General features: G+C 40.3%; 1 protein-coding gene across 1 annotated transcript in view; it reads right to left on the bottom strand.

The window, feature by feature from the left end:
* Positions 1-930: 930 nt before the first annotated feature.
* The window catches only part of TRDN (triadin), a 212,119-nt gene continuing 189,327 nt past the window's right edge, over positions 931-23,722 (bottom strand). The window contains 7 exon segments of the mRNA XM_054393020.1: positions 931-1,073; positions 11,847-11,894; positions 12,935-12,979; positions 13,181-13,216; positions 19,490-19,537; positions 21,280-21,297; positions 23,150-23,194. Of these exon segments, the coding sequence (XP_054248995.1) occupies positions 931-1,073; positions 11,847-11,894; positions 12,935-12,979; positions 13,181-13,216; positions 19,490-19,537; positions 21,280-21,297; positions 23,150-23,194 (383 nt within the window).

Genomic DNA, 23,722 nt, shown 5'->3' with positions numbered 1-23,722 from the left:
TTCCTTATTCTTCTTTAAAAGGGGAGCCCAGAACTGGACTCTATTCCAGATGAGGCCAGAGCAGAGGGGGAGATGATTGGCTGGATGGATTCGCTCCATTTGCACAGTCTTCACTTGAAGTCTATCTGACTTACCCACAAAAGAAAAGCAGAAGTACTAAAATTATTTTGTTTGCCTCTTGGGACCTTCACATGGGGAAAACAATGGTTTTCCTCACCTTTGCCATGTTGCTTCAGTTTCTCTGCTTGCTTTGGGCTTTAGGCTGTGCAGGGTTTGTATTTCACCAAGAAGCAGGGAAAAAAGAACATGTTTTTACTGCTTCAAGTTAAAAAGAAATATTCACCATTAACATGACCTGTGGAGTCAACTTCCTGATAGTCTGCTGAGCTACTCCAAGGCTACACTGGTCAATGAGACATAAAAATAGCACCAGTCAGAAAGCACATTTTCATGACTTAGTGAGGGTGGTTTCCTGTCAGCAACTCAATTGAACGTTAAGAAGCAATGATTCAGGATTGCAGGTAGCTTTGCAATCCTGCTGATATAAGAGCTACATTCAACCTTTAACTTCCTAGATAGGATTTAATGCAAAACAGACTCATTTCAATGCTGAGCAGGTAGGTAAAGAAAAACAAGAGCAAAAGAGGCAGGAAAACACACACACACACACACACACACACTCACACAGCCAGGTTGAGGCTTTGTCAGCACTGCAGCCTTTCCATGAGGAACAGGGCACCTTTACATTTCTATCTCTCTCAAACACAGTTCATTACTGCTTGTTTTGCCTCTGCCCCCTGGAAAAGTTTTTCCTGGTGCCTGTGTCCACGTGTATCACATTCTTGCAATGCCAAGTACCGCTGTAACTGCTGTGGACCTCAGCAGAAAAGATAAAGTGCAAAACATGAGCAATCACAGGACTCAGTCTTTCTACTGCCCTGGTTTCCTTGTGTTTCTCTTGGAAGACCTGGAGTGAGTTTTTTCTTCCCTGTCTGAAGGAGAATTAATGGGAAACTGCAGGCCAAGTCCATTAGGTCCATTTAAGAAGACACATTGGAAGTAGCGGACAGGAGCTAGGAAAACAAAGAAGAGGTGGTTAATGTTCATCTCTTCCAAAGTGGGAACAAGTTCCTCTTCTTTCAGAAGTCACATGGATAATTTAGTTCCCATGAGGTGAGTTCTAACAGCACAAATCTCTAGTGAGAACAAAGTCAGGCTCTACACATCAAGAGTTTTTATCTGTACATGCAATTTGTTGTTAACTGTTCTCAAGTTTATTGAATGGAAAAAGTAACAGGTAAGAGGTAAAAGGTAACTAATTGACATAAATTTCAGTAAGGATTGAGACAAAGAACAAAAACAAAGGGTTGACTAGAGAACAAATACAATCCTGCAGTTGTGAGGCTGCTGGAATAGTTAAACAGTGATTTTAGATGCTGTGCCATCTGATGAAAATGAAGGCACTCCATCCTTGGAGATGTGGGGGAACTTAAAAGTCAGGGTGCTGGGACATTGTAAAGGAGTTTGATTTCCATTGCATTGATCCACATTTTCCAAAAGATGATAGGCTGTAACTCCAACTAAGCAGCATGTCTGGTTTGGGAATTCAGGGGATAAAGGTGAAAAACAGTTTTCATTTCCTTCTTTAGCTCTATACAGTCTAGTTTGGGGAGATTCAGGCTGCATGTGAGGAAGAAGTTCTTCCCCATGAGAGTGGTGAGAGCCTGGAATGGGTTGTCCAGGGAGGTGGTTGAGGCCCTATCCCTGGAGGTGTTTAAGGCCAGGCTGGATGAGGCTCTGGCCAGCCTGATGTAGTGTGAGGTGTCCCTGCCCATGGCAGGGGGGTTGGAACTGGCTGATCCTTGTGGTCCCTTCCAACCCTGACTGATTCTATGATTCTGCGATTCTATGATATTTAAACCCTGCCTTTGGGATTTAGCTCTAGCCACGTGATGCAACGCTTAGGATGCAGTTCAGATTTCAAAGGGAAGAGTAACCCATTGTGCAAGTTCCTCTCTCATTGACCATGGGACTTGAGAAAATATGCTTTTTAGCAGGATTGGATCTGTTCCAGTGTGCTCCTTACAATGAAAGATGAAGCTAAACTAGAATGTCTTCCTCACCTTGAATTTGCACAGTTCAAGGAACAAGGGCAAACGTAAAGGAGCTGTAGCAGCTCAATAGGCTGGCTTCTTTAAAACATTTCACAGCATCTCCTCTCACTTCCAGTCTCGCTCACTGAGAATTGCATCACATAATTACAATTTGTCCACTGGATTTGCCTATACTGCTGATAACCTGGAAACATGAACTTTCTCCAACCTCAGGATGCCTGTTTTGCTGCTGACAGATGTTTAAAAACCAAATCAATGTTGAAAGAAAGGTAAGGCAGTTGCTCTGTCCTCTAAGTAATGTCCTCATTAGAAGAGAAGGAAAATGATATTAGAAGAATTGCTTTCCTAAAGTTCAAGAGAGATTTACACAGGTAAATAATCTCTGACTCTGAAAGCTGTTAAAAAATTACATTTTGTATAGAACTTTGCTTCCATGAAACTTGGCATGGAAATATGTAATATGGACTTTACTTGCAGTGCAGTTGAAGAAGATGCATCAGGCAAACAGATGTGCAAAACCAACTTAACAATGAGAGGCATGAAGCTACTAGATACAAATATTTCAATTTTTTGGCAAAATAATTCAGAAACTTATACTGCAGTGTTTCTGTATTTTTCATTTGACTTGGCACAAATGTGGTATATATTTATAAATGCTTGCAGCCACTTAGTTTAACTTTACTGAAATGTTTTGACCCAGTTAAGAGGAAGGGAGTGAAATCATTGTCTATCAGGCACAAATAACACTACTAATTGGATTCATTTTGCAAAGTTAGGCAAATCAGATTCTCATTACTGGATCTAAAACTAGCATGCTGAAGAATATATTTTGTTCATAGTCTCATAGAGAGGCTTCAACTCTCATATGTTGTTTAGTTGGTCTAATTTATCCTTGTGTTTATAGAAAATAGAGATGTTTCTCTAATAATTTGCTGGCAAATATATCTCACAGCTAATATTGGAAGGATTCAGTTCACAAATTAACTGTAAAAAGCCCCAACTTTTGATTACCATTGTGAACTCTTACTCATCCTCCAAGGAACTGTTTTTCCAAAGATCCTTCTTTAATTCTGGGATGTCCCTCTGGCTTCCAAGTTTTCCCTTAGTGTATTCTCTGGCAGAATTTTGTTCACTCCCTTTAAGTATAAACAACTTTTACAAGCTCTGAGGGCACATTGCCAGGTGTTATGGGAGAAGTCTAAGATTTAGAGTAGACTTCAGACACCTTGAACAATTAATGGCAGCACCTACACTTGAAGTCATGTTCACAAACCAGCTCTCTGATGACACCAGGAAATATTCCTCCATTAAGGACTGCAGAGCTCTCCAGACCCTAAGCAGTGTTGCACATCTGCATGAGCCACAAGGCACACATCAATAGATGTGCCTGATAGTATAAGGATTAGTCCAGAATTGCTTCTAATTTTTACTCAAAAACCATTCTGAAGTATTTTACAAAGTGAGTTTTTTCAAGCCAAAATAGACCTTTACATCCAATAGCTAAATCTTGTCTGTTCACCTCCAGGACCAATGACTCCTTCTGTGTGCTTGCAAATAGATTTCTTATAAGAAAAAAAAATGGAGTTTTGAAAATTTCCTTCTTTTGTGCATGGTTAAGCTTCAGTCTGGGTAAAAGCATCACTTCTGACATTTAGGACAGAAAAAAAAGAAGGTTAAATAATTCTAAGTAATTGCTTGCAGCTCTACAGGTGTCGGAGAAGGGAGATGCGGACACCAGATGGTTCATCAGCAAGTCTCATTTATTGGCACTTAGTGTTGAGGTTAAATACAATAGTTAATTAGCTCATACATATTGCAGAATTTAAAGCTCATTATTGGTTACTGACTATCTGCGTCACTCTGGCATACTTCTGCATTCCTGGCATACTTCTGCATTCCTGGCATACTTCTGCATTCCTGTGGCTAAAAGCTAACTTCCTGTTCTGTTTCGACATCCTGTTTATCTCCATTCTTCTTAGCTTCTGTCTTTTCAAGGACAGTCTGTCCTTGGCGTTACCTTTGCCTTATTTCTCTCTCATCAGTAAGTTAATCTGACTATGGCCTTTTTCTGTAAGCCAATCCTGTATGACATCCTCCACACTTCCCCCGTTTTCTTTTTGGGCCAACAGGTTAGTCTGCCATGTCTTTTCAATCATCCTGCTAACCATTGTTTGTAAGCTATCAGCAGGAGTGGCTTCCAAAATGTGATGTTTCCAGTGGCTACCTATCTTCCAGGTAATTGCTGCTTTTCTGGATTTCTTTCCTGCATCTGTAAAAACTGTAACACCCCCCGCCAATGGCTGTTCAGACCGTAAGGGTTTAGCAATCCAGTCCCAATTTTTCAACCATTGTAGTTGATGAGGCATTAAAGGGCCCGTTCGAATGAGTGCTCCTGCTCCCAGGAGCGCCATCTGCAATTCTTCAGAATTAAGCAAAAACCAATCCAGATTTTCGGCTAATATTGGTAAATAAATTGTAATAGGCTCCATTCCTACTACTTCCACTACTCTGGCACGCCCTTTTTTTTATCAGCATAGCTAATTGTTCAATTTTTGTACTGATTGTCTTCCTAGCCTGCAAAGGCGGTGATAACCATTCCAGCACCCTAAGCTCCCCCGTTTTCTTTTCAATTTGAGTGAGAGCCCCAAAAAGATGTGCAGGCGTGGACCAAATCGTAAGGTCAATGGGTGAGGCAACGTCCCGCCGGGAGACAAATCCTGAATCCACACATCGTAAAATGTCTTGTAAAACAGCCTCCTGTTCCGGTGTAACTGTAACGGGAGTAGTCGGATCAGTTCCCTTAAGCAATGGCCGAAGGGAATCTAACAATGAGTTAGGAATTCCAATGACAGGCTTCAACCATTGTAAGTCCCCCAAAAAACGCTGAGCTTCATTGAGATTGGTAAGTTTTGTTGCCAGCTGCAGTTTCTGTGGGCGTATACTCTGATTAGTAATGGACCAACCTAAATATTTCCATGGAGACGAGCGCTGAATCTTCTCTTGTGCAATCACAAGAGACGACTGTGCCAGGGTGGATTGAATCTGCCGCAACTGTTGTTCAGTAAACTGTTCTGCTTGAGCAAATAAAATGTCATCCATATAGTGGTAGATAATTGTTTCAGGCCACTTTACCCGTAAGGGTTGAAGGGCTGCATCCACATATAGTTGACACAATGTGGGTGAATTACGCATCCCTTGTGGCAATACTGTCCATTCAAATCGCTTATCCGGTTCTCCTCTATTAATGGCCGGCAGTGTAAAAGCAAAGCGCTTGGTATCCTGTGAGTGCAAGGCAATAGTGAAAAAACAATCCTTTAGGTCTATAATCAAAAGTGGCCAATCTTGTGGTAACATGGATGGATTAGGGAGTCCAGGTTGAAGTGCTCCCATAGCTTCCATTTGCTCATTCACAGCCCTAAGATCATGTAGAAGACGATATTTTCCTGATTTTTTCCTAATAACAAAGATTGGTGTATTCCATGGACTAGTGGATAATTGTAAATGTCCTTGTTGCAATTGTTCTTCCACTAGCTGATGGGCTGCAAGAAGACTTTCCCTTTTTAAAGGCCATTGCTTAACCATTACAGGAACATCAGTGATCCATGTAAGTGGAATTGGGAAAGTCCAAGCAATGGCGATTACCCCAAAGGGTGCTCATTTGATAACACCACCCCAAGTTGTGCTAATACATCTCTTCCTATCAGGCATTGAACTGAAGGGGGCAAAGTCACTACAGACAAGACAGTAACCAGCTGTTGACCATCGATTGCCACTGTCACTGGTGGTGTCTTTTGTGCTAAAGTAAGTCCACCCACTCCCGTCACTGTGTCAGTGGTGGCTCTAATAGGCCAGTCTTGTGGCCACTTGTCTGGAGACACAATGCTGGCATCCGCTCCGGTGTCCAGCAAGCCCTTTAGTTCAATTGTTTTTCCCGCATAAGAAATCTTAATTTTCTTTGTGGGTCTGGTATGTAAGTCCATTGTGAGCATTGCGATACCAGATGATCCAAAACCCTGATCACCCCGAGGGTCATTTCGCAGTGGCTGCAAACCACTGCTCAGCTGTGGGAGTGGTATAAGCTGAGCAATCCGTTGTCCTGCTTCAATTGTTAAAGGTGGAAAAGGAGTATGTGCCATAATCTGTATTTCTCCCTTAAAGTCCGCATCAATCACACCAGGCAGCACAAAAAGTCCCATGATTGAGGTGGACGATCTGCCGAGCAACAACCCTCCATAGCACTGTCCCTTTATCTGTATAGGTCCATAAAGTCCTGTAGGAATTTTTGTAGGTCGTGTTGTTGCCAATGTGACTCTTACTGCTGCTGCCAGGTCGAGTCCCAAGCTCCCTGCTGTTGCAGGTTGAAGACAGGAGGTGGCACTGATGTTACGGCAGCTACTTGTGTCCGGGCGCGGCTGCCTTTCGCGCTGCGCTGGGCGTTTCCCGACCGGCGGCGGCATGCAGAGGAGTTGTGACTATCGCTTCTACAGTTTTGACACCAGACACCTGTTGCTTGACATTCTCTCCTAATGTGACCTCCTCCTCCGCAACGATAACATCTCAAAGAAGCTTGACGCCGATCGGTGGAGGTTGCTGGAGCCACCGTAGAAGCTCGGAGTGGCGCAAGAGCAGCAAGTACTTGATTTTGTGTCAATTCTGCCTGTTTCTGCAAACCTACTCCTAACTCTTTAATAGCATTGACTAGAAAGGCCTGTTGCCCCGAGGGTTGCAATGCCATTCTCTCTAGTGCCTCCTCTATAGACCAATTCGCTCCTAAAGTTGCTAATACCCTTTTTGTGACCTCATTGCTGTTCTGTAAGGCGCACTGTTTTAGCAGAGCACCCCTCATGTAGTCCGGTACTCCGGCTTTCTCTATTGCTGCAGCGGCTTTGTCTATAAAGCTTCCAAATGACTCATCCCTTCCTTGTTTAATTCCCATGTACATAGGTACTCCCGTACTATCTTTCACCTGATCCATAGCCAACCTTACTAGTCGCATAGCTTCCCTTACTTTCTCTGGACCCATTATCATTTGAGCTTCTGTCCTGCGATAAAGCCCTATTCCCATTAATTCATCCAGCGTAATTCCCTGAAGCGGATCTCCCGGCCCCCTTTGCACACTTATAGATTCCTGCACCCGTGCCTGCCAATGAGCATTGAATAACAGCTGTTGATGTTGTGTAAACATTAATTTTGCTATACTCCGTAGATCATTAGGCACAAGCAGCTGTGTATCAAACAAATAATCTAACATCTGCTTAACAGGTTCACTCTTAAATCCGAACTGACTCACTGTCTGTCTCAACTGTGCTAGTAGTTTCCAATCTAATGGTGTATAAGTACCCACTTGCTGTACTTGTCCATTCTGATCTACTTGCTGGTCATAAAATACGGGAAATGCCCATTCTTTCGCCGCCTCCACCTGCACCTCATCTCCATTCTCCAACCCATTCTTTGCCAAGGCATTCCATGCTTCCCGCCTCTGCTTTACCATCTCCTCCCACAGGTCACTAAGTGCCCCAGGGACAGGTTCTGGCTCCTGCAGTGGTTGAGAAGCACCAATCTCAGTGGCCTTGTGGGCTGTGTTAGCGCTAATGGGTTCAGAAGATACAGGAGATTCTGATACCTCTTCTAAGGAAGGTGCAGTGGGCTCGGCAGAGCTGGTTGTGGCACCCGTACCTCCAGCAAGGGGTATTACCACCCGCGTCACACTCGGTGCACGGGGCTCATCCTCTGATCCATACTGTGCATTCTTTTTATACGCCTCTGCTGCCTCTTTAGCTGCCCTTCTCTCTGATTCTTGTTTTAACAACTCATTATGCACTACTCTCCAGATTTTCCCTAACTTTTTTGCCGTCTTATCATCCTCCAGGACCGCACTCCATAACTCATCTCCTAACTTTCTCCATTCTGTGATTTCATGAATTGTATGTGGATTCCCAAAACAACCTTTTGCATGACCCCATGCTAACAATCCCGTGAGGTCTTTTCTTACATCTATCTCCTTCACCCCCCTCCTTTCTAGGTGGGTCATAAATAAATCATATGCTGCTTGCCTGTCCATTTTTGTCGTCAGCGCTGTTGCAACTCTCCGGCTCCGGCAGCACGTATGGCCCAGGACCACCGCTGTAGCTCCTGAGGGTGCCTTCCCTCCTACGTTTGGCACCGGCCCGGTTGCGTCGGGTCCCAACCCAACTTCACCGACCGTGGCGCGTCCTCCCCCGTTTTCTTTTAGCGAGACGCAGAGGATTCGGACGTCGGGGTCACCATTTGTCGGAGAAGGGAGATGCGGACACCAGATGGTTCATCAGCAAGTCTCATTTATTGGCACTTAGTGTTGAGGTTAAATACAATAGTTAATTAGCTCATACATATTGCAGAATTTAAAGCTCATTATTGGTTACTGACTATCTGCATCTGCATACTTCTGCATTCCGGCATACTTCTGCATTCCTGTGGCTAAAAGCTAACTTCCTGTTCCGTTTCGACATCCTGTTTATCTCCATTCTTCTTAGCTTCTGTCTTTTCAAGGACAGTCTGTCCTTGGCGTTACCTTTGCCTTATTTCTCTCTCATCAGTAAGTTAATCTGACTATGGCCTTTTTCTGTAAGCCAATCCTGTATGACATCCTCCACATACAGGGAGTGAAATTTAGTGTTTGCTGCACGTATCAACATTGTTTATGAAATATACAGCAGTGCTTAAAATTCTGTTTAAATGTGGAGCAGTCTAAAATCGAAGATGTTTAGAGGTTTCAAAAGTGCTTATTTTTCTTTCTCTTATTCCTCTTTAATATCAGGGAAAAGCTGGGGGACACTGATCAAAATCTAAGAACACGTGAATGCAATCTATTCAGCTGTTGAAAGCTGGAAGAAGATTTCCTATTTAAATTTTTAGATTAGCTCAGAATGTGCAAATCCTTTCCCACTTCCACTTATCAGCAAAAAGTATTAATATTCAGGAAGAGGCACTGGCTTCATCTGCAAACAGAAGTAGGCAAAAGCTATCAAGTTCCAACTCAAGTATACACGACCTAGGATTTGGTCTCAACTTTTAAATTCTTGTTTTGAGCAAACACCAAAGAACAACATTCATAAAGATAAATCACTTTGATCTTCCTCTGGAAACCTTTTATCCAGTGTCTGAAAACAAAATTATTCTTTGCAGTGGACAAAGAATTGCTGGAAAATAATTTACATAGTAAGTTCTGTGGGCAAAGCCAGTTATGAAGAACTGCTTGCACAGAGCTGTTTATGATCTGGGAAACATCCAGACAAGAATAATTGCACACTGATAATGTCCAATTAAATTAACCAGCCATAGCTATTGCTGTAAATAAAAGCCACAGTAGCACAGTCTTTGGGATTGTGTAAAGTTTGCAGGAGTGTGATGTGCAGGAGAAAGACCACTGAGTGTAAACCATCCTGGTTTACATTCAATTTGGCATCTTGATCCATAGGATAATTCTTTTTTCTGCTGGAAAAATCTTTTTGTTAACTTACTGACTATTTATTGTAATTAGCACTGCTTGTTCTACAGGAATTCTTTATCAATACAATAGTAATAACTTTTTGCTAGCGTTTTTGCTTAGTCTGGAGAAGAGGAGGCTCCAGGGAGACCTAAAAGCAGCCTACTCTGAAGGGGGCCTACATGAAGGATGGAGAGAGATTGTTTCCAAAGGCCTTCAGTGATAGGACGAGGGGTAATGGCTTCAAACTAAAGAGCAAAACTAGATTGGAGGTTAGGAACAAATTCTTTACTATGAGGGTGATGGAACACTGGAACAGGTTGCCTGAGGCTTGACAGGGCTCTGGGCAGCCTGATCTAGAATCATAGAATCGGTCAGGGTTGGAAGGGACCACAAGGATCAGCCAGTTCTAACCCCCCTGCCATGGGCAGGGACACCTCACACTAGATCAGACTGGCCAGAGCCTCATCCAGCCTGGCCTTAAACACCTCCAGGGATGGGGCCTCAACCACCTCCCTGGACAACCCATTCCAGGCTCTCACCACTCCTCATATAGTTGAGGATGTCCCTGCTGACTGCAGAGGGGGATGGAGCAGACTTTTGGAGGTCCCTTCCAGCCTGGACCATTCTCTGATTCTATATTCTACCTTCTGAGTCTATCAATTAACTGTAGAATCATCAAGAGGAGTTAAAGTCTGTATCTGACTCTGTATTCCTGATTTACAAAAAGAGATTAAAATGCAAAGCTAAGTAATTCTTTGAAATAAATGTAATTGCTCTTATAGAACAAAGTCTTGTAAGCCAGGTGTGTGTCGTAGAAATACAGATGCTAACATTTAGATGCTTGATCTTAGCATTTGATTTGCATTTTATCTTCTTTTATGTTAAATTGTTCTGTACTTTCTCTTTTTTTATTATTATTAGCTACATTTTGTTTATTATCATGCAACTGGGGTTATTTAGTCTGGAGCAAAGAAGGCTGAGGGGAGACAACATTGCTCTCTACACCTGCCTGAAAGGTTGGAGTGAGGTGGGGGTTGATTTCTTCTCCCTAATGTCAAGTGACAGAATGATAGGAAATGGTTTTGAGTTGCACCAGGGGAGGTTTAGGATGGGCATTAGGAGAAACTCCTTTACTGAAAGGGTTCTCAGCCACTGGAAAAGGTTTCCCAGGCAGGTGGTTGAATCCTCACCCTTGGAGGTGTTTCAAATAGGCAGAGATATGGTGCTGAGGGACATGGTTTAACACCAGACTTGGCAGAGTTAGAGAATGGTTGGACTCAATGATCTTAAAGGGCTTTTCTGACCGAAATGATTCTACAATTCTATTTCAATTTTATGCATATGGATAAATAAATATTTCTAAATATATATCTACATATCACTGCAGATCTATTACACATTTTATATCATGCATGTAGGACTCTAAAGCAGTCTACTTACAGTAAAAGAGGTAAAAAAAAAAATCATATACAACAAAACAGTCTGCATGACTAGAGATGAAATTCTTTCCTCAGTAGTTTAAGACAGCAAAATTGCATTGGGAGGATCCAAGTTAATGTTTAGTTCATATTTTCTGTGCAAACTGCTCACATCTCCCAGGTGAGATTCAGATCTTTAATCCTTGTCTATCTCAAATCAGTGCAGTTCCACTGAAGTCATAGGGATTAATTTATACTAGTCAAGAATCTGAAACATATTTTTATTTTTGCAGTAAATTAGGAGAAAAAAAAAAAAGGAGCTAATCAATAACACAATGCACAGAGATTTCCTCCAATATAAGTAGGGACCTTTCTTTCCCTTTTAGGGGTGATGGGATGGGTCAGGGGGCACATTGTGATGGGAAACAATATTCAGAAAAGTGAGAGAAAATAAATAAACTGAACATCTCCTTATGTGATGCTGTTATGGAACAGATTTTCTATGAGGAACATATGTTTGTTTTAAATAATGCTCTACCAAATTAATTACAGGCTACTTAGTTTATAAAGTAATTAGCTGAATATCTGCTTAAAAGTTTAGGAAGGTGGTAAATCAATTTAAGCAAATCATTCTCCACAGGAACAGTATTTATGGATTGAATTTACTCAGCTTGCCTCACATCTTGCCCTCAGGGCTTTGAATGATAGGAGTGAAAAGATTCCAAGTGTGATCTGATTTACAAAAAAAACCCAAACCCAACAACCCACACCCCAAACCCAATACCCAAAGAGGAAAATTTAGGAAAGGAAAAGGAAGCTCCTTCAAAGTAAAGAAAAATTTTGTACCTGACGTCAGGTTGTGATGTCGTGGAGCTTCTTTTACTGGTGGGACTCCTAAAGAACAAAATATTGATGATAAATTAATCATCAGTTTCAGGCCAAACTTTTTCAGTAAATTTCAAGAAGAAACATGATGGTTTCTTGGAATCAACTTGAAGGCAAATTATTTAAGCATAGAAACTTTATGCCTAGTAAAGCCACAGGAGCAAACTACTTCTAGATGGTCGTTTAGCAAACTTGCACCAGTACAACTAACTCAAAGCTGTCCTTTCAGATTCCAGCACTTCAATACACAATGTTCATAGGTAAGTTACTGGTTTTAAGCACTGCAGAGAAGACATTTATGTCTAAGACCACTAATTTAATAAATTAATGCAATATTACTATTAATTATCTTCAGAGGTATAGCAGAAACTGTTTCTCTGTCTTCATATTCCTGTAGGGAAATCATCAAGGCAGTGCTGTGTCCAACAGCTTAGGTGACCATGAGGTCTACCTTATGTCTAAAAAGTTCTTCTTGTTACCAGTGTAGTTATTATACAGTGTGACACTGGAGATCTAAAACATCACACAAGCCATGGAGGTGAATTTTGCCCTACTTGACTGGGGAGCATAACAGGAGGAGCATAACTAAGAGGAGACTGCTTGTGGATGCAGTGCTGGAGGTGGTGGAGGCTTCATCCCTGAAGGCATTCAAGGTCAGGCTTGGTGGGGCTCTGAGCAACCTGATCTAGTTGGGGATGTCCCTGCTGACTGCAGGGGAGGTTGGACTAGATGACCCCTGGAGGTCCCTTCCAACCCAGTGAATTCTATGATTCTATGACTGTGCAAAGAGGTGAATGCTGCCCCAGCACTGAGGGTCCCAGGCAGAGCACCTCTGCAGCCAGGTTGTGTGCTCTGATACAGTCCTTGATGCTCACATGGAAAGGAGCCACCAGCCTCACTTACTGGGGCTTTATGCATGATTTCATTATTTGGGCTTACTTGCACATGTTTAGAAAGACTATCAAAGCTTCTCTTTCCTATCCCATGGGAAAAAAATTAAAAATTGACTGCTGAATGTAAAATTTTCATTGCTGTTTGCTGTTTCTTACCTTTGTTTTTTTCATCTTTCAGGTGTTTCTTCCCAGTTGGTTTTTCTAGGAAGGAAAGAGAAGCACAGGTCACAGCTGATAAAATTGACTGCTTGAGTAGAATATTGCCTAGAGTTTTCAAGTAAAATATTTTAAAAACTCACACATATCATGTCAGGGTGGTTTCTAATAGCAATACATGCAAAACTCATAGTAGATTCATTGTGATCTTCTACATATACACAAGTACACAGAGTAAATGCCTACCTTCTTTTTCCTTAGCTGTCTTTGTCCTTTTCATTGCTAGAAAGATTTGAAAGGAAGCAACACAAAGAGAAAGGCTTCAGAAACACAGAGCTCTCACAATCAGTACATTGACAAAGCTGATCTCCCTATCAGTTTCCCTGGAATAATAACTGTGGTGAATGTGTCTCATGGCACATATATAATGTGTGCAATATTAACAACAGTGGCTGCTGCCCTTAGAGGCAGTAACAGATCTGGGCTTTCTGAACAGTCCTTGAAAATTATTTGAATATAGTTTGGAAACTCCTGATACAGGCTTTAGGGACTAGAATTCTGTAATTCCCTGAATCCTGCCAGAATTCTCTAATCATTGGTGGCACAAATGCAACTGGGAAGGATCCCTCCAGCTAGTGGCTGCTTCTTCCCCTCCATCCTGAAACAATCTCAACTGTCTGAAACAAATAAAAAACTCCCAATACTCCACCTAGAGCTAGATAGACCTTTAGAGCACCAAATGTGACCATTCTGAAGCCCTGCAGCAGTAGATTTGGATTTATTTTGTTTGTTTTTCTCTCATTTTACATTCATTTAGAACATGTTCTTGTTCTTTTCTTTTTTTTTTTTTTTGGCACCCTTTTTCCAGCTCACAGACATTTCATCTGTAATTCCACTCAACAAGGCAGACTGAAATTAAGTAAGGTATATTGCTTCAGGCAGCTGAGCCCATGGCAGTATTCCCTGTTGATTACAACAGAACTCTGGCTAGCTGCCTTCAAGTTGTTCATTTCAACTTCATGTTGCCCAAGCAGTTGCACTAATGCTTTGTTCAATGACTTCTGGTGCATGTGTTATCTGATTAATGCTTGCTTGCTCAGTGCTAATCACCTGTGCTTAGCACACCAAAACCCGCTGCAGATGAAAACAAATTTAATCAGCTGAACAGAACAGTCAGAGAATCACAGAATGATAGGGGTTGGAAGGGACCTCTGGAGATCACCTAATCTAACCCTCCTGCCAGAGCAGGTTCACCTAGAGCAGATTGTCCAAGTGGGTTTTGAATGCCTCCAGATATAGAGACTCCACCACCTGTCTGGGCAGCCTGTACCAGTGGTCTACCACCCTTGAAGTGAAGAAATTCCTCCTCGTGTTTAGATGGAGCTCTCTATGTTCAAGTTTGTGCCTGTTACCCCTTGCCCTATCACTGGGCACCACTGAAAAAAGACTGTCTCCATCCTCATGACATCCACCTTGAAGTATTTATAAGCATTGATAAGATCCCTCCTCAGTCTTCTCTAGGTTTAAAAGCCCCAAGTCCAGCAGCTTTTCTTCATAGCTGCAGTGCTGCCACTTTCCCACTGCAAGTTTACATTAGCATTGCTCATTGTTGATGAACAAGGTGTTTAATCAGCACTGGCATGTATGGTCATTAATCATATTCATGAGACATACCAGAGGAATGTAATATTTACCTGCTGCTGGGACTTCAGCTCTCGGCTCTCCACGGAAATAACCAGAAATGGAGACGAAGAGGGGAACAAAGAGGATACGGGGTTAGTTACCATGTTTTTTTTCAGGGTGACTAACCATTTAAATAGATATTCCCTTTCATCTGCAACTTTTCTGCATGATATTAATTTGCAAAGGAATGTGCCTTCACAATGGGCATGCACACAGAATTTCACACTGAAAGCGAAGAGTCTCACTCTTTGATGTACCATAATCCAGCGTGCAATGGCTCCTGCAAATGCAAACACTGTGCCTGTCAGAGCTTTCCAGCAAGCAAATATTTAAACAGAGTTGTTTTCAAATGTGCATTGAAGGTTATAGCTGGCTGTGCCAATTCCAAAAAAAATGTGTTCAGTTTGTTACCTCTCCTTTCTTATCATCCACACATCCCAACCAAAGGCTGACACTGACCCCTGCATAACTGTTTCTCTGCTTTATCAGTTTGCCTTGCCTTCTAAGAGCCCTTGAGAGCTGCAAAAATTTTGACTACACTTTTACACAGTACCTAACACAAAAGAAACATATATTCCACTGCTATTATAATGCCCACAATGATTAAAGAAAATTCATCCATTGAATGGGATACAAATTCCCTGGTGTAAACCATCATTACTCTTTTTAAATCAAAGGAATGAATTAAATGGTGATGTGGAAGCCAAGAATTTTTTACCCATCCCTATTTCATTAGTCCCAGTTTTATTTTAAAACATTTTAAGGAAACAGAACACCATCACTAGGCAAGCAGAGCCTTTATTCCTTCAATGCAGAGCTGGAGAAACCAGGAATATGCTTACCAAACATTTGGTTGAATGATCTTTGTATTTCCTTCATGCTGAGCTTTGGCTTTAGACCAACATGAGGTTCTACAGCTCACACCAAGGTGAAAACATTTTAGTCAATGCTTTTTCAGTGGGAAAACTGTGCAGTTAAGTATGATCATCACTAACACATCCCAGGAACCTTTCATTCAGGTCTTTATTCTTAAGGAGACTCCTAAATGTCAGTGCTCAATATTTCAGTGTAGCAGGCATGTAGCAAAGGCCAACTTTGCTGCTATTAAATGCTAGCATGCTCAAGTCTTTTTAATATTTACATTTCTGCTTCTGAACATGCTCATTGTTGCTGAAAGCTGATACTAAATTACTGCATCATGACCCATGGATTAATACTTCTCATTTTCAGAAGAAGTAAAAAAAAGAGATTCATCGGAGGCAGTAAATTTAGGAAAGGAGTTTATACTCTTACTCCTTGACTGAGAAGTTGTCTGCCTGAGGGATCTGGACTAGCCCAGTTATATGCATATATCCTAATTTAGGATTGATTGATTCTCTTAGTCAGTGAGGTATTGGAAGACTGTTGATCTGAGGAATAGTTTGGTGCTCTGCTGTATGTAACATAAGGACCCTTTTCTCCTCTCAGTGAATCAATAAACTTGTGCTTACTCTGAGGCCTTTGGCAAATACTTTACCTCTGTCATGAGATTTTTCATTATGAATAGAGTTTGGCCAGTGCTCAATTTTTTCTTTAAGTACAAGCCTCTGTATTCTTCCCCTTGATTGCAAAATGCAGTTTGGCATTGCTTATTGCAGAAGTAAGATAAGCTACCAGTGTTATGCTCTGCTCAAGGTAACCTCTCACAACTTAAGAGTCTTTAGTTAGTATACAGAGTACATTCCATGTACATTCCATGTTTCATTCCACGTTCAGATCTGAGATAGGATCAGTTGCTGTCAAAGACTCCTCTGCATGCTAAACCAGAAATAGCCCAAGCTAACAAAGTTTACTAATTGCTTTTATAATTGCATTGTAATTGACTTGGCAGTTTACTACACAAAAGTGTTTGTTGTTAATTTGGGGACTTTTCAAACTCAATCTCGTATTTTTGTTTACAATCTGCCATCCTGTTAGTGACACAACCTCTCTCCTGATTCCAACCCCATTTACTGTTACAGGAAGGCTGCACAGGTCACAATGTAAATAAATATGGCCAAGGATAAATGCATGGATTTATTTTACAGAACTACTAGACTTGAACTCTAAAATCAGCATTTAGTGTCCATCTCTGCGTCTCATACTGAGTGACACAATAGCTATGGTCATGCTGTGGTAAGAATATTGTACATCTGGCTGGGAAACACATGAAGCAAAGCTATAGAGAGCTCTAGAAGGAAAGAAGGTAGTGATCCAACTAAGTGTTCTGTGAGAGGAATAAAGCAATTTAAAATAGCTCCAGTGCTTCAAATCTCAAACTAGATGTATTCAAGAATGGGTAGCTCAAAACAGGCAGTGTAAACCTGTATGATCATAGGGCTGCTGGAGTGCTTATTACTCTTTTTTTTTTTTAATTTTATGTTTCTAGAGGCATTGTTAACCTTTATTATTATTTCAAGCAGCAGGATATAAGCTCAGGAATGTGGAATAAACATCCCTCTGGCAAGGGTCAGGGGAAAATACCTTGGTGTTCTTTATGTTCACAATATGCCAGGTTAATATAGCTCAACACAAAACCTTTGTAGGCAGTGATTTTAGGTCAAAATCATCCTCACTGGGGAAAGCATGAGGAATTAAACACTTAAATCTCTGGTAAATAATAGTAAGGAGTGTCATCAGTGAGGGTCTCAGATAAATCAGTGCAGAAAACAGAAAATGTCAGTGAACAAATCCAGTGAATACAAGACTGAACAAATATGAATAAGGGAATCAAAAAGAGGAACAATTACTTAAAATAACGGCAAAAATGGAAATAAACCCACCAATTAATTCAGAGAAAGTAACCATTTCGCAATGACCACTTGAAACCTGAACACTGCAATTCAGGATTGCAGGAGATCCTTCAGTGTTGGCACATTTCAGATGCTTCATGTTCCCCCTTTCCTGTTGGAGCTGGGGTTCAGAATAGCACTGTGTCTTGTGGCAGGTGTTTAAAGTGGGTATTCGTCTTGTCCAACTTCAAGCACCTAATATAGGAGACTAATTTAGGAAGCTTAATGAATTTGCCTTGCCTTGTTGCCAGCTTCTGACCTGGAGCAGGAGGAGGTCTGTGTTTCATGGGCCTTGACCTTGGGTTTGGATACTTTTTATGGTTTACTTTGCATCAGAATAATGCCTGGTTTGGTCTTGATGTGCCAGACACAATACAGGAAAGAAAACATAGCTAAAAAGGCTACAACTAATTAATCTGTGAAGGTCCATACAACAGCATTTTCACAATTCAGAGCATTTAATGTAAACACTGTCCTGATCACTGTCTGATCATGACTTGCACTAGGTAAAGTGCAATGACTTGCTACAATAAGCATAGATCCCAGTCTTTATCCAGAACTGACCTCAGCAAAGACTTCATTGAGTGGCTTCAGTGGAATTCTTTGTTATATAAGAAATTTCCCTTGAATCCTCCTTAAAACTCACCTGAAATCAAAATACTCCTTTCTCTTCCTTAGTTTAATTTAGCTTTATATTAAAGCAGAGGGGGGAGGGAGGATGGAAAGTTGAAACAAGACCAAGACCACCCAACGTGAATTACTGAAACAAGTAGTTTCCAAATGGTAAAAGAAGTGATGAAAAGGTTGTCCAATTCAGTTATGCCACTTGTCATTTTGTTATTTTTAATAAACAATCTATTTCTGCAAAGATAAATCATGTGTCTACTCACACCCAAAAATCACCAGAGCATCAGTTATGCTGCCAGCATAATTTGCTTTTAATAAAAAGTAGAAACTGCAAGCAGAGTCGGAATGCTGCAGCTTCCCAATATTGAATTATAAATGGGTTTGGTTTTGCTGCGTTCAGCTGTTGCTACTAAGCAGGGGGACTACAAGCATAGTTGTAGTATAAGCAAGAAAAGAGCTTCACCCAACATGACAAAATAATGCAAAATGAGACAACATGCATCTGAAAAAGTGGTTTACATTCTGTAGGAAACAAGACATGGCACATACTTGCAGTGTTTTTCAGTTTGACTGGGAAGTGAAAAGAGGAAAAGAAAATGGTCAGACGGATAGGTTCACCATATGCTGATATGGTGGAGAGTGGCTTTATTTGTTCTATTTACTGCATATCAGACCAGAACTTGTAGCAATTTCACAGTAATTAATAACAACCTAGTGATGGATGATAATAAGGATGTTCTCATCTACACCTGATAATTGCTGTTACGGAGTTAAAGATGACTAACACAAAGTATTTTAATTCTTCACTTGTTTCCTTTCACAGAGGAGCATGGAGAAGATACTTTGCAAACCCCTGGTGATTGCTTCACAGTGAAACAGAAGATTGCTGTTTCCTTCAGCTGCAGAAATTTAATCCTATCATGTACAAGTGAAGTTGGATAGAAGCTATGATATGTGGAGACATCATAGGTGATGGATAGTATCACATCATGACCTGAATAGCATATTGCTATTCAACTGCTAAGGATGATAATTAAGCTATTGTTGGTCCAGAGAAGTTGATTCATACAAGAAAACTGTGAAGTCTAAAGAAATGGCAGATATCAACAAAAAAATAGCAAAATAAAGCCATTTAAACCAAGCACTTTCAGAAAATGGCTCCAATTCTTTCCTGGCATAATTTCTTTGATATTGGTGGAATTGCAGGAGCAGAAATTTGATCTTTGATAAATGCATCTTCAGAAAATGACAACTGGCATTGCAAAGATGTGCTGTGCTACCTTAGCTTGGGTATGAATCATCAAGGCCTGTCCTATACAGCAAAACAGATCAGGAAGCCATGATTTTTGACATTTGTCCCATGCAATTGTATTTTGCAGTTTCTTTAAATAGCAGTTTCCAAAGTAATGACTGCATGAAATGCAGGAGTGCTTACCTGGTTTTGTAGGTGGAACATCTTTTTCATGCTTGACTCTTTCATGCTCTAGATAAAAGAAACAGCATAACAAAATTGCCATAATGTTTCTATGCATTTTGTAAGTCTATTATTATTACTACTATTATTATTATCACTATTATTATCATCATCATCATTATCATTATTATCATTATCATCATTATTATCATTATCTAACAAGGACTGCATGTATATTTTTTCCCAGGAATAAACAAACCAACCATAATTTTCTCTTGTTTCATGATGTTATCTTAGAAAAAAAGGCACACAAGTAGTTACTAACAGTGAAGGAGCTGCCACAAAATAATAAAGCTCAGTAGTACTGCACCATGCATACAGCTACTATTAATGTTACTAAGAGTTATGCATCTATCTTAAATAAGAATTCTGTTAATGGGGGCTTCCCCTCAATTTCTTACATGTAATTTGAATCTGTTTTCTGTTCTTGATATTCAAAAGAAGAGTACAGAGCAAAGTCAGCAACCATTCACTCAACCTTTACATTGTCGAATCAGACATGGGCTGAATTCCCAAAGTCTCAAATGCATCCAGTTCCATATAAATAAATTATATTCATCTGTGGAAAATTAGAGAACTAGCACTGCTTGGTAGGCAATGCCTTTGTAGGGTTTTTTTTTCTGCTCTCTTTTCTATTTCATAATTACTACTAAAAAAAAAAAAAAAAGAGGGAATTTCTGCTTGGTTGCTGGAAATGGAAAAGATAAAGAAGGTTTGTTGTAGAACCAAGGTCATGTAAATTTATACAAGAGTCACACCTGCTTAAAAGGAATTGAAAACACTCCCCACCACAGATCTCACTGCACTGCCAAATGCATGCAAATAGGGGCCACAACACATTTTAGAGCTGGGCAGTCAATGGACACCTCTGCTGACCTTCTTTCCAGGTGATGTTTCCTACAGCTAAAAAAACTGTGCATCAGTTTCTTTCTGAGCAATAAGGACAGAAAGGTGGGCTGTTAAAGTGGAAAATGTTGAAAACGTGAGCAGACCTTGAGAAAAGAGCAATATCTCAGCCTTTTGGCTACTTAGATAAGTAATTGAACTCCTAGCAAGTGCAATTTCAGCTGAAGATGTAAGCCAGGAGATGGCGAGATGAAGACATGGGAGGGAATTTCAAATGGGAAACTGGTATAGGGTATGAATTAAAACTTGTGGCAGTGAACTGTGATATTTTCCCCATATCTGGGCCTTTTTTTTTCAGTGTGGCAATATTTGGGGACTTAACTGACTATCTTCCATGCTGAAGGTATGAAATACAGACAAAGCTAACAAGCAGGCTGCATGGGAAGGTAATGTATAGACTCTTCTTCTGTTATTTTTCACTGAGAAAGAAATCTAGACAGGGTTATACTAAAAATCCATGTGATTAGGGAGAAAAATGTGCTGATGTCTTTCTTTTTCTCTTTTAAATTCAGCAGGAGTATTTATTCAACCCAACTAATTTTAAACTGTGGTTTTCAAAAGAACTTGTCACTTCTATATTATTTTTTCTTGTCGAGACTTGTGATCTGGGAAGCATAGAATGAGTTGACTCCTGTACTGAGGCAATTGGTTATGTCAAACAGATATTTAAACAGCAAGGACAAGACAGGATGTTAAAGGCAAGTAATGGAATGCGTGGTGATAAAGACACTATCATGCAAGCAAAACTAGACATTTTTTAAGGGAGTGTTTCCATGTATTAAAGTCAAAAAAGCCACACATATCCAGCTGTTTTACAGGAATTTTCTGGTTAAGGTGCCACATACTTGCTGGTTTTGTCTGGACTGCTGAAGGGAAAAAGAAGGAAAATTGTAATATTTAGATATAAAGAGATTTTACTTTTCTTGTTACCATTGAAATGTGTTTATGGCAGTCTTGTTCTTATCTTCCCCCATTACTCCCAGCATTCAGGCCCCTAAAATGAGGGTTTGCTCTAACATGTTTAGACCTTTGCAGCTCCCACTAGCTATCAGCTCCTGCTGAAGTAATGCAGCATCTTGTCACCTCAGCAACAAATTTATCCAGTCCAAGACCATTTCTTCCTGTCTAACAGTGCAAATCAGAAGTAGATCCAGAGCAGTCAACAGAATATTGGAAATTTTGGATGGGAGTCAACTGATTTGCAATATGGAGAACACACAGGTCTACATTTGTATTTGAGAAAGCTCAAGTCATTTCTAGAGGCTAATACCTGTCACTATATAAAATGCTTTTTGAAGAAAGATGTGATGACTTTGGAGCTGCCTGTTTCAAGCTCAGTAGCTATTGAGGTGAAAACTTACACCTCATTTCTGGAGTGGATTTTGTCAAGTTGGCCAAGCTGAAGTGCTGCATTTTCAGTTTGGTTCAACGAAGAGGAAAAAGGCTTGGCAAGCACATGACTCTAAAAACTCTTACACAAAGTTAAGTCATGATATTTCTGGCAGTTGTCTTTCCAACCCCTGCTAAACCTCACTTTGAACCTTCTGATTTTGCTCACAAACTAAGACTAAAACATAACAGAAGTGTGAATTTGTGATAATACTGGAAATCCAAAGTGGTAATTTCTTGCTTTTCCAGACTTCTTTACTTGTCACTAATTGCTAACTCATTAAAGATTCAAGTCAGAAATATACTGAAGTATTTTGCAGTACTTTCTCCAGCTGTATTAACAGAAAGATAACATACATGGGTTTGGACAAGCTAGAGTAGTTTATGAGTGGATCAAAACAATATTGGATAAAAAGAGCACTATAAAATATCACTTCATTCTGAAATGATAAATTATCATGGTAGCTCTTATAGGAAGCTCTATAAACCCACACATTCCATGGATGTTCACAATTAGAGAAGATACATAGGAAATAAGAATAGAAATGGCACAGTAAGCAACAACATTCAGGTTAAAATGGAACAGCATTTTATTTTATTTTATTTTGTTTTATTTTATTTTATTTTATTTTTTATTTTATTTTATTTTATTTTATTTTATTTTTTAATTTAATTTAATTTAATTTAATTTAATTTTATTGAAAACATTCAACAGCATCACATCAAATGGAAATCTGTTGTTGCTATCATTGTCCAAGATCTGACAATGTTTCTTTTATTGTTTGGATCAAGGTTACCTCCAGTAGAAATCAAGAAGCTGATATCTAGAACAATCTTTCAAGCAGCATTTCGTTGGCTGTAAATGATGATGAGAATATTCTAATTCCTTGGGTAGCTCTTCAGGGCTTCTGTCACAGTCAATACTGCTTGATTTTTTTTTCCCATCAGCATTATTATTACAAAACCCACAGGGTCTAAATCATAGAATTTTTAGGGTTGGAAGGGACCTCAAAAATCATCTAGTTCCAAACCCCCTGCCGTGGACAGGGACACCTCACACTAGATCATAGACTCAAAGGCATAAGCCCCAGAGCTGAAATGTCTTGACCTGACTTTGTCACTGGAAAGGCTGCTCTTAGAACAGTACCTGCAATTGCCACTCTGCTGGACTTGCCCTGAGCCAGTGTTATCAGTCACATTTCAAAATAATGTTAAAGGAAATGACTTCAATGCAAATGTGCTGCCTTAGATGAGTACTGAATAGTGTTTAACACACCCTTGCCCCACACACCTCCCCAAAATCAGGAGAAAATGACTTGTTCCTACCTGACTTCTCAGTTGGAGTGGTCTTTTGTTGTTTTATTTTCTCCTCTGGATTGTGAAAGCAGCATTAAAATTAGAAAATCACATTGTGTTAGCATAGGAGCATATAGCTGGAGAAATATTTCCTTGCCTGATGTTCTATTTCTGGCTCACAGGGACAAAATAAATGCATGGGTGTAGCATCATTTCCCCATCATAGCACCATAGCACAGCATGTCTGCATTATGAGTGCTGACTGCATGGTGAGCTCACACTCCATGGGAAAAATAAATTACTGAGCCTAATGGCTCAGCCACCAGAAACCAGCCACATAGCTGGTACTGTCTGTCAGGCAGGCACTCAGGTGGAAGCTGTATTCTTGTAATATAATGATAATAACTTTGTGAACATCACCTTCCTAGGAGTCCATGTTCATCAGTTTGGTATTCCACACCACCAAGAAATTCTGCTCATACACTGCTTGACCACAAATACACGTGGACATATCCATGTGTGTTTGTACTCTGAAGATGTGAAAGCTACAGAGGCCCTCAAGCATGTTCTAGGTTGCTGAGACACGTCCACAAAGGACAGTGT

Source organism: Indicator indicator, chromosome 27, assembly GCF_027791375.1.
Source record: "Indicator indicator isolate 239-I01 chromosome 27, UM_Iind_1.1, whole genome shotgun sequence".
Lineage (NCBI taxonomy): Eukaryota > Metazoa > Chordata > Aves > Piciformes > Indicatoridae > Indicator > Indicator indicator.
The sequence above is the reverse complement of the archived record's forward strand: the minus strand, read 5'-3'. Positions and strand labels throughout refer to the sequence as shown.